This window comes from Gobius niger (genome assembly GCF_951799975.1).
Source record: "Gobius niger genome assembly, chromosome: 19".
Classification (NCBI taxonomy): Eukaryota; Metazoa; Chordata; class Actinopteri; order Gobiiformes; family Gobiidae; genus Gobius; species Gobius niger.
The window spans coordinates 15,589,882-15,604,787 of NC_136870.1; the positions used below are offsets into that span (position 1 = coordinate 15,589,882).

The 14,906-nt window shown below is 43.4% G+C and overlaps 1 protein-coding gene across 8 annotated transcripts in view; it reads right to left on the reverse strand.

Annotated features, from left to right (window-relative positions):
- The window catches only part of srcin1b (SRC kinase signaling inhibitor 1b), a gene marked incomplete at its 3' end in the record, with an annotated part of 90,327 nt that overhangs the window by 52,279 nt on the left and 23,142 nt on the right, over window positions 1–14,906 (reverse strand). For all 8 annotated transcript variants that reach the window (XM_079577838.1, XM_079577840.1, XM_079577841.1 and 5 more), the window contains exon 2: window positions 3,157–3,467. In XM_079577838.1, coding sequence (XP_079433964.1) covers window positions 3,157–3,467 — 311 coding nt within the window. The remainder of the gene's footprint in view (window positions 1–3,156; window positions 3,468–14,906) is intronic.

The window sequence follows — 14,906 nt, forward strand, 5'->3', positions numbered from 1 at the left end:
GGGTGAGGGTAGAACAGGACAGGAGGCACTGGGAGGATAGTTCTTGCAACCCCAATTAGCGACACTCACTAAGATGGAAATTGTACTACAGTAGGAGATTTCTGTCACCAATGTGCGTTTCTCACTTTTAGGACACCTTTTCAAGACCCAAATCCCATTTATTCAAAGTTGCAAATAAATTGGAGTTCATGAATACTTTATCTTCGAAAATGCATCTCTCATATTAAAGTTCATACTCTCTGAACATGACCTCGCTCTCCAGCCAAGACTGATAATCGGGTACTGTGACCTGCTCTATCGATCACCACGGAAACAACAAATTGTGTCCAACTCATCGAACACATTGATATCATTGTATCATCACAGGTTACATCAGCACTGTTCCACCTCCTGTCACAGCTCACTATAAAACGGCAGATCACTATTCTGTCTCTGAACAGTTTTGCATATTGGCTTGTAAACTTTGTCCCCTTCACCAAGTTAAAGGGACTATACAGAGTTTAAAAATGTTAAAACTAAGTCTTTTCATCCTCCTACATGTTCCAGCCATGTCCTAATGTGTAGAATGAGCCCAGACCTATTCACTACAACTGCCTTTAAAGTCCTACACTGTCACTCAAAAAGATATTACTTTGTGTCCGAAGTGCTGTCATGCACGAGCTTAAAGGATCAGGCCATCGTTTTCCAAAGATATTGTTAGCATTCGGCCTCTCCCAGCATATTCCTATAGCTCCAAACGGGGGTGAAGTTAGAAGCGACCAAGCTCTTCCACGGGCACGCACAAAGACCAGACAGGTACAAATCAACTCGTCTAAACTCAGGTAAGAACATATCTCAGTTTGGAAAAATGGTGGCCAGTTCCTTTAAAAAGGGGGTATTATGCTTTTTTCAATCACATAGCACCAGTCTATAGCACACTACAATGATGACCAAACCTTCGGTTGGTCTGTAAATGCAGTAAATTAGAATAACTGCCTTGTATAAAATTGCTCTCTCAAAATGGCTGTAGTGAATGTCTTGAAACAGGCCTCTGTCGCTTTAAGAACCTCTGACCCTTTCTGACACGCCCCCTCCACACGCTGTCTGTGGCATCAGTGGGGAGGGGGTTCTGCTGAGGAGCAGTGGTTGGTTACTCGGCTGGTGACGAAAGCTCGGAGGCGTCTCCAGGAGGTGGGGGCGTTCCTAGGAGGACTCAGGCAAACCTATCCCTAAAATGGCCGCCATCAGAGTTTTTACAGATTACTCAAAAATACGTGAATGTGCCAAGGCAACACTTCAGGCATGTTTTTAATGAGGGAATGACATAATAACATGATGTAAAGCTTGAAAAAGTCGATTTTGCATAATACCCCCCTTTAACATAGGGACTGCAGTTACACGTAAGACCTGAGGTGGCAGTAGTAAGCATAACATGGCCAACTTGCATCTAGTCTCTTTGAGTAAACTGTGTATATTATGACTTCAGATGACATCCAAGAATAATTTTTATTCTAAGTCAACAACTTTGTTCTCAGGAGCCCTCTGGAGGAATGTGGTGCCGGAGTACAATAAATGATGGTCCAGAGGGATCCAAATGTATTCATATAGCACTATTAAAAACAACAAAGACAATAGTGGAAATACAATACAGTGGCACAAAAAAGACAATGTTAACAGGAAAAGTCAACTCTCCAAACTAGTTAAGGAGTCAAGAAGAAGAACATGTGTGTCTTAAGGCGGGATTTAAAAACAAGACGGGAATCAGCCAAGCAAACAGCCCACTCCACAAACATATTGAGAGCCACAACAAAAGGAATCCCATACACATTCTGGGATATGAAAGAGATAAAGATTAAAGTCAAGTACATATTAAAATATATTATGTACACTGCATGCATACTGCTGCAGCGCTGCTTGAGATATTGAGAATAAAAGCCCATTTAAATGACTTGATCAATTTTGTAAAGCTCTGTTGTTATCGGAGTCCCCAGCCTTGGCCAAAAGAGCTGTAGTTGCCCTTACTTCTCTCCTGACTCGCATTATGTAACCAGTCTCTGGCAGACGCTTTGCATTTCTGAATTGATTATTTGTGCCCATACGTCAAGCCTCCAAGTTTCTTTACGCCAATACTGCTTTATGCTCCTCTACAGAAAAACAAACCAAACTATGAACACATTTTTCACTATTAAAACCTCAGCTATACGTGCAAGTACATATTCAGTCGATAGAGTTTGGTGTTAAAGGAAGCAGCTCTGAAGCGCACACAGAGAGCAGACGCGTCTATCCCTGACCATCTGTCGCAGGTATTATAAAGAGGCCTCTATGATTGATGAAACTTTAAAAAGCAGGATCACCGGCTTGCAGTCACTTAAACATGTCAATCCCCTCCTGTCTACATCACAATCGAAAAAACTCAGAAACATTTTTTGCTCCAGTCGCTCACACACTCTTGATTCCCATTGCCTTCACGTGCTACTGATGCTGGAAAATAAGAAAGCCTTCAAGCATGCACAAGATACACTGCGCCGCTTTACTGCGCATGCAAACAGAGAGAATATTGTATGATGTGCGAAAGAACCTCAAATAAAAGAAATGTAACAATCCGTAGAGCTGCACACTTGCTAGCGTGCTTTGTCAGGGCATGCACATTTCTTACTACGACCATTTATAGACACCACCACAACACAGTCATCTTCTGCCAGAAAGTAAAAGCTCTCATGTGGAAATAATAGTCACTCTTCCCTTCCTCAAGGTCGGACACTCAACTGAAGAAAAACATTAACATACAGATGATGTAAATGTAAGAAAAAAAAAACGGGATTCATGGGTTGTTGTAGCCTCCGTCTTTGTAGCGCCAGGAGGTCACTGAACGGTTTAATGAGGATGAAGTGTAGTGAATCGTATGCTCCGGCCTTGACAGCCACCATATCACAGCCGGGCAAACAGCTACAGGGGGTTTTCAAACAACAAGCCACAGCGCGCTCTCACTCTCTGCACAATGACAGAACTCAGAATGAGATAAAACAAATAGACTGCAGACCACCTGATTAACTGCAATTGCATCATTACTATATAATGGTAACAGGAAATGCTTAATCAATAGCAGTTATATAATGTGACACAAAAGTAGGAGTACATTTTTCCCAGTTGAGTCTCATATGTGTGAAGGGATTGTACCTGTCTCCCTGCCGTCCCCGTGCCCTGGGACATGCTGCCGGGGCTGTTGGAGTACTTGTTCTTCTGCATGTCCATCAGCGCGTCCCTCTGCCGCTCTATGTCCGCCTTGTGGATGCTGTTGAGCGCCTCCAGGCTCTTGGCGGCCACAGAGTTGTGCCGGCGGTCCAGGGACGAGGTGAAGCCCCCATTATTGGTGCTGTTCTCGGCAAACCGCCGGGCCCCGCGTCCCCCGCCGGCCGCCAGGGTGTGGTACTCCCGCGGGAACTCGGCATCACTGGCAGAGAGCATGGAACCCTTTCTCTTCTCTCGACCTGCGCAAAAAATAGACTATGACTATGTGTAAAAAAATGAATAAAAATGGACTTGAAAGGAGTGCTAGATATCGGCATGTTTCTTCTATGTACAGCTGTATACAGAAAAATGACTAAGCATATGTTTGTGAAGGCTCTCATTCATCCAGGGAGTATCCATCACAGAAAAGCTTAAATCATATAACAGCCTATTGAGATTAGGTGAATGACCCTCTTTTGTTGAGGCTAATGGGTCATCTACGCCCAGTGACTTGCTAGTTGAGTGATACAGTAAACAACTCCAGTAGGGGTGGTTGGCAGTTTTGGTTCCCTCCTGGGAGGAACCTGGGTCTTATTTAGACCCAATGGCCGCTGGTTGCACTGCTTTATGACTGCAACACTAGGGGCCGACATTGCCCGCTATCGCTGTAGTACCTCCATATAGGGGCGGCACAACAAGCTAGTTTTCCATTTACACACATTCTGAACAACTATAAAGCCAGTTGCCCAAATCACATTGCACCAGCCCCTATGGCTCCTCCTGCAGGTGGTGGGTCCACGGAGAGACGGTCTCATGGTTCTAACCGGGCCTGTTGGTCTCCAATAAGGGGCCTCTGAACCGCTCATTGTCTGACCCGTCATGACAATGACCCATGACGGGTCATTGTCTGACCCGTCATGTAGGACCTGTTTGGGACACACTACCAGGGGCACAAAGCCTTCGACAACATAGCTCCTAGGATCATTTGGGTGCTCAAATCCCTCCACCACGTTGAGGTGGCGGTTCCAGGAGGGGAAGCCTGGTGCCTTTGTTTTTAAAACTTTCTACAGCTAGATATTGCTCCAGTGATAATGCTGGGTTAGTTACACGGACCAGGTGGTTTTTCGTATGGAATATTTTAGAAATCTTGTATACTGATGAGGGCCGGAGTTTAATTGACAGGCTGTTAGCATTAGAGCTAACGGTGCGGGTGCAGCTACAACCAAACTATGTGCCCCGCGAGGGTCGAGTCTACAGTCAAGATCCCGCCCTTATGCCCATTTTAGGAGCATGCTCCATCAGAGCTGGGAAGGAGGAGTCTGTAAATCCGTCATGGATTCCCTTTCGAACGTGGTTATTATGGCAAACGGGGAGGAGTGAGCACATATTGTCTATTCTTTTTTACAGTCTATGTTTAGACCGCTCCAGTCTGGATGAAAGTGTCTTTTCTGGCTTAAAGAGCTAAGACGAAGCTTCTCTGACTAGAAGCGAAACATCCTCAGCTTTACTAAAACCTAGTCTAGCTGATGATTAAAGCTTTTTGATGTTTTTTTCTGAGAAAAAGTAAAAACACATTCAGCAGCAAGTGTAATAAGAAAGGCAACAGATGAAATAGCATCATTAACATAGACATTCTACGTGTACAATATTCAGGAACTCCTTTAATTCTTTCAATTTCATTATGGTTCGGCTAGATATGTAATAAAAGCCCAAAACCATCACAGCCATGACTGACTAAGGTGATTGGGGTCTGATAACTTAAGAAAAACTGAAGCATTTTGGCAAAACTTTCTCAAATTTTGTTTTCAGTTTTTCCAGATAGGGTTATCACTGTGGAATATTATGATTAACAATTAACCTAATCAAATCCTGAACTAGAATCCAGTAAGTAATCCTAAACTACGTAGTGTTCAGCAGCAGTACCATAATAAAACTGAAAGCATTAAAGGCGGTCTGAAAACTCCCACTGTATGTAGTATGTGGCTGCGGTGTTCCTGTAGTTGTGTAATAAATCATACGAGGAGGCTCCTTATTTGATATTTGTGGTTTTTGAAGTTGCTCAATGGACCATAATTAATTAGCCACCGCAGCATACAGAGCCTGTCATAAACCCACACATGTTAATAGGTCCAATAATCCTCGAGGCAGCGGCAGCGACTGTGAAAGTGTTAACAATGCCTCCACATCGCCACATTTTCTGTCCCCTCTGTTCCGCGCACACAACGCACATATGACTAAAAAAATCACCTGCGGCCAGATATCGCCCATGTGAAAGACAGCTGCGGCATCTGTCAATTTCCCCAACTCAGGCTATCCCAGGACCCCCGCGGCTATCGTCCCCCCGCTACGATGACAACAGAGCCCTCCCACATGTGTCAGGATCAGTCATGGCAAAGTGACACAAATGGGAATGATGGGTTGGTGACGCGGGAACTGTTTACTGCCCCCTTGTGACAAACGGGACATAAAACACAAGCCAAGCAGGTTAAATGTATGAAAAATTACAGTAGAGGGGGAGAGGCCACAGAGAGAATATCACAGTCACTGGTGTATTTCTGTACCTTGTTAAGTAAGACTGGACCGCAGGCAGTACGTAAGTGTGAACACGGGCATTGATCTGCATTATGTTTACACTTGCCTGAAGGGCTACAGTGGTACACCACAGAGGGAGAAATAATGATTTACAATCTATAAACAGAATAGAGTTATAAATGCACTCAGAGTTTAACATTTATTTTTAAAATGTCATGATTTTGTTTGCTTGTTTGAATGTTCAGCACATTTAATCTAATAATAGGAATCCATCAACAGCAAGGCTAATGTCTTTATAACAGCACAAAGCAGGCATATAACAAGGAATATGTTCAAAGTATTTAACAACACTTCCCCGCCACTGACACCACTATCATCATTATCAACCAACTCGAGCACCTTTATGCACAAGCATAACTCAAAATGGTTTACTAAGGGAACCTTCACCTTTCAGAAAGCACTTCTGTAACAATCAAGAGCTTTTCACACTCCGCAGCTGCTCATTCACAGAAACTAAATGGCTAAATCTGTTGGAGAGGATTTCTACTTGTCCACCCTGCTCTGAATGAATGAGACGTTGCGCTGGCTTGAACTCACCCTGACAACAGTTGTATTTGCACTGTAAATTGTCTCGGAGCGAAGGAGGGAAAGTAGCGCATTCCTCTGGGCATCCATGGCAGGGGGAGAGAGCTGGTAGAAAACAGGGGAACAGCAGAAAGAGGGGGGCAATGTGACAAGGGTTTGTCATTTTAATTTATGTGGAGCCTTGAGCAGACCCTGGTCTGTGTGTGTATGTGGGGGGGGCTGTATATGGGACAATGAGGGGCTATATTTCACCAGGGAGAGCAGAGCACGGCTGGTCATCTGCTGCAGTGCACACTTTGTAACTGTAGGCTTGTACTTAGAGCAGGGGCAGCCATTAACGGGGCAGTAATTCAATGCAACAGCGAACTATTAAGGCAATGATGTCATGACAACAGGCACCGGACAGGCTACAGCCCAAACAATTACAGTTAGACGAGCGATTTACAGTGGTTAAAGCTTACAGGCTATTACTGTACAATAGTCACCACTTAGTTTAGCTACACATTCACATTATATGATTGTCCCAATAGAAAATACTGAACGCCTATTCTCAGAGGTGTTATTCTGACTGGATATTAACCTGATGTCAGCTTTGCAACATTCATTTGACATCTACATTTGGGAAAACAGACATCTGGAGAGTAGTTAATTGTCAACTATAGATTAGTATAGTGGTGGTAGTAGTGGAAGTAGTAGTAGTAGTAGTAGTAGTAGTAGTAGTAGCAGTAGTAGCAGTAGTATTAGTAGTAGTAGTAGTAATAGTAAAAAATGGATTGTCCACTTAAGGACCATTTGCAGTATAAAATCCACAAAGACAACAATGACCATAACAAACAAATCCAAACCAATCCAAACATAGTACAAGTGTTACATGGTAAATTAGTAACTGCCTGGCAAAAAAAAAGAAATACAAAATGCTGCCTACTGAATTTTACAAAGCAAATAGGAAAATGCCTCCCATTAATCTTTTAGGTGGCAGCAAGTTATTTCACCCCAACTAGGCACGGTTATGATTAAGATATCAGTCTGTTTGAAAAGACATTGGCATGTATCATCATACTAAAACTGGACCTGTCCAACACATTAAAAACAGGAAAGAAAACCATACTCTCTCATCATCAATACAAGATCTTGATGAAAAAACGCTAGACTGAAAAAGAAATCTTGTGACAGCAAAAGCTTATCGAATCCATGTCACAGCGAGACGTATCTTTTGGTGTGAAAAGTGTTTGTAGTGGCATGATACATCACACAATATGTGTTTACCTGTGAAATGTTACTTTAAGTCTATAATAAAATCCAGGGACGCAACATAAGCAGCCGTACTGGCAGCCTTCTAGTCTGCCTCCCCGTGCTTATCCATGAACAGTCATAATTCGTGTACAATCATAGTACTGTATACGTTGTATCGAGAATGGATTTTTAGCGTGCCCTCTTCCTATTATCTTAATCCCCATGTCAGCGCTGCGTATATAACAGGCGCAGTGCTTTTTGGCTCGTCTTGTCATTAGCACTGGTGGTGATAGTTAATGGGCTGCCACCTCTCTCAGCTTGCTCCTGGCACCTCCTCTGTTATTACTGCCGCCGCCATGGCAGCTCTGCAGATGAATTGCTCTTTAATTTTCTGACTTTACTCGCATTGTTGAATCCCTAACTGTGATGTCCCTATAGGGGAGATGTCATACTTCAACCCCTCTTACACACACATGCACTTTTTTTTTACACGCCAAAGCAGAGCTATGTAGAGCGAATCCGCCTTTATTAATTACTAAACCGGAGCTCGTGTTCAGTCCACACACTGGCATGTTATTAACTTAACAGCATGAACTTGAGGCATAACATTTACTTCAAATCTACTACTTAAAGTACTTAAAATGCAAAGCTTTTTCCAAGGAACTGACCCTATCATGCAAAGGGGATATTAAAGTTTAAGGGCAAAAACGAATGAAGATCAACTTTATTCCAAAGGCAAAGAAAATGTATGTGTTTGATCATTATTTCATCAATCAGAATTCCTCAGATAAACGGGAATATCTGAGCAAATAGAAAAAAAAAAAAGAAAAAAAAAGAGAATGACTCAGAACAGCGAACCCTCAAATACAATTCTTTTAAATGAATGCATGAATTCAATACCTGAACACGTCGTCACAAGGATTGGGAGTGGACGACGTTTTGGCATTCCTGGGATTGTCTCCTGTCCTCAAAATGTTGTAACAAATTTTCATTGATATTTCCAGATGTGTATTCTCTATGATTCATCAAATTTTAAACGTATCCACACAAAACGATACAGAAGTGCTGGGAGTGCTGGATCAAAATGGCACAGTTGTTTTGCTTTGCTACTCCCACAGCTCATTTCCCGTCTCTTCCCCCTGCGCTTTCTTCATTATTATTAAGAGAGGCCTAAACACTGGTGAGTGATTGTCATTGTGCCATTTAGACCATAACTCAGAGGCTCCGGACACAACCCGAAATGACCGCCCCTGGCCTCCTCCAAACATTTCTCTTCACTACAGAGCCCAGTATATGGTCTCTGTGAGTGTGTGTGTGTGTGTGTGGCTGGGAGGGGTATAACCTTGGTTTGACATGAGCAATTTTTTACGTTTATGGCTTAATCGCACTGAGACCTCATCATTTGTACTTGTCAGTCCCTCTGTCAATTTTACTTATATTGTTTTACACGTCGTTTGATTTATTGTCTCCGGTCAGGGGTGTACGCCATTCAGTAGGTGTTGTGTATACATAATAGGGCTGGGCTACTATCTTTATCAGGAAAGTAGCATTATGCAACGGTTTTCTGCAATCTGCACCCCTGGCTGCTCTGAACATCACCACCAATCACTCACACACGATATTCATACACTGCCTACATGGATTTTACTGCCGTCGGTCCGGTGTAGGTTCAGCAACACTGTGTGCCCAAAGAATGAGATCAGCTGACTACCTGAACATCTGAATGACCAGGTTATTCCATCAATGGATTTCTTCTTCCCTGATGGCCTGGGAATATTCCAAGATGATAATGCCAGGATTCATTGGGCTCACATGATGAAAAAGTGGTTCAGGGAACATGAGACATCATTTTCGCACATGGATTGGTCTCCACAGAGTCCAGATCTTAACCCCATTGCCCCATTAAGAATCTTTGGGATGTGCTGGAGAAGGCTCTCCCATCATCAAAACAAGACATTGCAACACTGGATCGTTGACATTGCAGAAGCTTACTGAAACAATGCCACAGCAAAAAGGATACACTTTTGTCACAATATATCATGATACTCAGGGGTCAATCCAATCCGTTTTGCGATACAATAAATAATCATGAAGGGGTACTATATTGTAAGGCGTAATAACACCTTTGACGCCTACACAGTGATTTCTATAGGAGTGAAGATATTACTGCACGGACGTTGAAGTGCTCCTAAGGTGTTTTTACACCTTGCAATATAGTAGCCCTTTTTACCCCGCTTAGAAAATTGACATGTTTAATTTTGTGTAACTATACTTGGATCGTGTAACTACTCGTGTATCGTATTTAAATAGGGCAAACGTGGAAGAGCTTGGTCGCTTCTAACTTCACCCCTGTTTGGCTCCATAGAGGAGAGGTTGAGAGGCTAAATGCCGTGTAGAACTGCACCAGCATCTTGGTCGGCAGCTTAAGTTTCCTCTGCTGCCGCAGGAAGAACATCCTTTGCTGGGTCTTCTTGATGAGGGAGCAGATGGTTGGCTCCCATTTGAGGTCCTGGGTGATGATGGTGCCCAGGAAAACAGAGTCCACGATGGAGATGGGGGTGGGAGAGTCTGTTGGGGCTGTGTCTTTCCTGAAGTCCACGATCATCTCCACTGTCTTCTTGGCGTTCAGCTCCAGGTTGTTGTGGCTGCACAAGGACGCCAGCCAGTCCACCTCCCTCCTGTAGGCAGACTCATCACCGTCCGAGATGAGCCCAATGAGGGTGGTGTCGTCTGCAAACTTGATCAGTTTAACTGACTGGTGACTGGAGGCGTAGCTGTGCACAGGGAGAAGAGCCAGGGGGAAAGTACTCAGCCTTGAGGAGTTCCAGTGTTTGTAGTCCGAGTGTCCGAGATGATCTCCCACAGCTGCACATGCTGTCTCCGGTCTGTCAGGAAGTCAGTGATCCACCTACAGAGGGAGTTGGGCACGCTGAGCTGGTAGAGCTTGTCTCATAGCAGTCCAGGGAGGATGGTGTTGAAGGCAGAGCTGAAGTCCACAAACAGGACGCCTGTTGGCTCTGTAGGCGAACTGCAGCGGGTCCATGAGGGGGGCGGTGAACATAGGGTTGTTGTCTCTTTGTCCTCAAAGCGACAACAACAGTTTGCAGTTGTTGCAGCTGTTTGCAGTTGTTTGCAGTTGTTGCAGTTCAGTGGTTGTCAAACCACTGAACTTGAATCCATGGACAAATGATCCACTTACTAAAAACCCAACTGAAAAGATATAGATTCTTTGCCCAAAGTATATCCTACTCCAAGCTTCTGGTCATTACAAAATCCTTCATGTAAATTCCCGTCCTGGGTATAGGCCTACTGTACTCCCCTCTGTCATCTCTCTCCCGGGTTTAAAGACCATAAAAGATTCCTGTATCAATATATCCTCTTCCCATTCCCATCTTCGGAGATAAATCCTCCACACTTCATTGGCCCCGATTCATTCATTTATTCATGTATTCATTCTGTATAATCTCAATCATATTCGAAGTAGCAGCCACTGGCATCCTTCCAGCGTTCTCCTCTCGCCTCTATGTCTCTCCATCACGAAGCTCTCAATTCAACTGAGACATTAATTAAGAAGGCAGGCAGAGAGAGTGAAAGAGAAAACACTCCTCTCTCCACAAATTATAATATCCAACTCTCCGGGGCACTCGAAAATTAAAGTAAAACCCAAACAAGATCAGAACGCCAGCGCTGAGCCGGCTATATTTGGAACAAGGTCTGGCTTTTTCTGAATACGGAATTTGTACAAACTGTTGCCAGCAGGAGGCAAGAATCACAGACACAATATGCACCGTTCACACTTAAAAGTAGCGTCTATACTTACTACGGCAGGCAACTTTTCACACGCCGAAGACAAATTTAGCGCTAACCCTGATAAATCGGCTGCTACGATGCTCACAGAATTTTAAGTAAGCATTTTCACACAGGAAATCCCAGCTGATGGATCAGTACCAAAAGGTAAGCCACCGGGATGTTTGCAGTGGTTTAGCTTGCTCAACACTCTTAACGGTTTTGATTATAGACTTTTTTAGAAAACAAATATCAGTGTGGTTAAATGGCCGCAGTAAAACAAGAACAGAAACTTAAGGATAACAATGCAACAGTCACCTTCAGCAACATGGAAAAAAACTTTGAGAACTAGTCTAGAAACATTGGCGAAATTCTTTGCTGCAATGTTAATTCACAAGAGATACTATTTTACTACCACAGTGTTTAAAAAAAAAAATTGCATAAGAGATGGTCAAACTGTGTGTACTTGCTTGCTTATGTTTAGCAACTCATTGAGTCTTTGAGTCATACTTTTCACAACATGTACAATATACAAGAGCATTTGGCTTCACAGGTTGAGCACGCTCACTTGTACGATCAAAGTAAGTTACTTTTTAAATAGTGCAACATAATCGCTCTCCCCATTTTTGCAACTATGGCAATAAACGATGGAAAACAATATGTTATACAGCAGGTGTGCACCCTTACATGAGCAGGAAAAGAATGAAAATAGCTCCTTTGCACTAAAGAAATAACAAAATGTAACCGACACTATTACAGAATTGCAAGACCTAGTCCTAGAGCATATCAGGCTCAAGGGCAAAATCCGGCTCTCCAACATAGAACCTTTGACCCCAAGATGATTTGAAAAAATACTGCTAATTCACTTAAATTCCCTCAGGTATGTCTCCCCAAACCCTGTTATGATGTACAACACTGGGATTTGGAGAAAGTGGTGCCAGGATTGGGAGGTTCAGCCATAGACTGTAAAAAAAAAAATGGACGTCTTATGCTCACTCCTCCCCGTTTACCAGATTGACCACGGCCGTGGGGCAATTCATGGCGGATTTACAGGCACCCCCTCCCCAGCTCTGACGAAGCATGTTCCTAAAAAGGACATACGGGCGGGATTTTCACCGTAGACTCGGCCCTTGCGTGACGTGTAGCTCGCGCTGCTCCAATGCTAACAGTCCGAGCCTCATTAAGTACGAGATTTCAAAAAATCATATTACGAAAACCAGCCTGGTTTCATATATTGTTATTAACCCAGCGTTATCTCAGGAGGAATATCTAGCCTCGTCTAGTGTTGAAACAATTGAAACCAGGCTTTAAAGTAGTTTTTAACGTGTCTAAAGTCCAATGCTTTTCAATGGGGGCCTAGCGGCGATATGGAGGTACTGCAGCAACGGCGGAGCAATGGCGGCCCCCACGTTTGTGGTCAAAAAGCAGGGCAGCCAGCGGCCATTGGGTTCAGCCCATGCTCTTTTGATGAGGAAATAGGTCAAAATGAGTTTACCCTGTACTAAAATATCTGTCTGGCTTTGATAAAATGCAGAACCAAGTCATGTCTTTGAAAATGGATTGCTTTTCATAAATCCAGAAGTCACACAATCCTGGCAACTTCATCCAGGGCCTCTCCACTTCTGGCACCCTGACTTTTGATGTTCAAATACTGCACTTTCCCCTTAATGAGAACAGCTAATGAAATTGAAAGATAAATCAGAGCATAAATGATCAACAATGTCATGAGTCGAGACATTGCTGCTACATTTTGAGCCTGCCAGTGTCATTACAGCTTTCTTTGACCTCTAGTTCAATTTCCACTTATCCATTATTCATCATCGGAGGAGGAAGCTTGATAATAAAAAGTTATGGTGTGTCTCCAAAAACCAGGTCTAAAATATCTTGCCTCCGGACAGTGCCCAGAATGTTAGCTTCAGGAGTTATAGTCGCTTGTCAGTGTGCTGTGCCCTCAGCTGTGGAGTAAACAGTCTGAAGGACACTTAAACCTCACCGTGTAAAAACAGCCCACGGCGATACAACAACATGTGATTCTGCAGAGAAGGAAACGCTGAATCTGGAATATGATGGAAATGGAGGAAGACTGAGCTTGGCATTGACTATGTACGGCATAGGTATGTCTGTCAACTTGCATTTGAGCGCCATATGACAACATTTAGAACAACCCCCGACAGCTCTTCAAAAAAATAACCACGTTGTAATAGATGACAACCGCTCATATTCCTCAGCATTATCTCTATCTATCTCCTTTACTTTTTCATATATATATTTTTGCACAATATATCGCAGTTTTAGGAAACAAAAATGTACAAAAGCTCCGTTTTAGTCACGTTTTTGCCAATCTAATTCCATTTCAGCCGTGGTTTGGTCCTGTTATTCTTGGTTATTTCTTAAAGGGACTAGATGCAAGTTGGCCATTTTATACTCATTGCTGCCACCTCAGGTCTTAAGCGTAACTGCACCTTTTATATTAAGCTCGTGCATGACGGCAATTCAGACCTGAAGTAACAACTTTTTGATTGACAGTGCAGGATTTTAGAGACAGTTGTGTTGAATAGGTCTGGGCTCATTCTGCACCTTAGGACATTCCTGGAACATGTCGGCGAAAATACATACATTTTAACATTTTTAAACTCCGTATAGTCCCTTTACGGCTGGTTTTGACTCAAAAAGACCATGTTTTCAGCAGAAAATAATTTCATTGATGTTATCAAGGTGATTTATTGAGTCATTATTCATTTACACCATACTCCATAGGTCATGGGCATGTCAAACTGTTATTGTAGCCATAGCTGCCCCGTGGATAGACAAGGCTGCCAATCCATTGATCCTTGGCCCCTCTGTCCTCCACCAACCACTCACTCACTCACTACATTCATACCACTGGTCTCTTGCCCAAGCACACAACTCAGTATCCATCTGCAACGAGCCGGGCATCAAAGCGCCAACCTCTCAGATATAGGACAACCCGCTCCATCTGAACCAGTGTTGCTCCCCCTGAGCTGTTGACAAATCCATTATAATTTATTCATTGTCAGAAGCAGTTTGTTATATGTATACTTTACTGCCCCCATAGGAAAATTTGTCCTTTCACCCATCCTTCGATGCCGCTGGGGCAACCTGTAAGGAGCTGTCTCCACAGCTAGAGCCGGGCTGATGGCCAGAATCACCTGGCTTGAGGATTCACCTATTATACATGTTTTTAGTGACAGGGGAAACCGGAGTACCCGGAGGAAACCTATGCAGACACAGGGAGAACATACAAACTCCACACAGAAAGGCCCCGTCCAGGTGGGACTCAAACGGGACCTTCTTGCTGTGAAGCACAAACGGCTGCGCTACCGAGCCGTTGGGAAATAAAACCAGCTATAAACTATCATACAGTCCCTAAACAGTCAGCAAAACCTGTTTCAAACTTGGTGTTGTTGTTATGTACGATACGTTCTATTTGTCTAAAAGTGGCACAGCACAACACTTTGTCAATATATGCTCAGATTTTATCCATCTGTGTAGCGCACTTGACAAAATTTAACAAGCACAAAATCAACAAAACAACAGTGAAA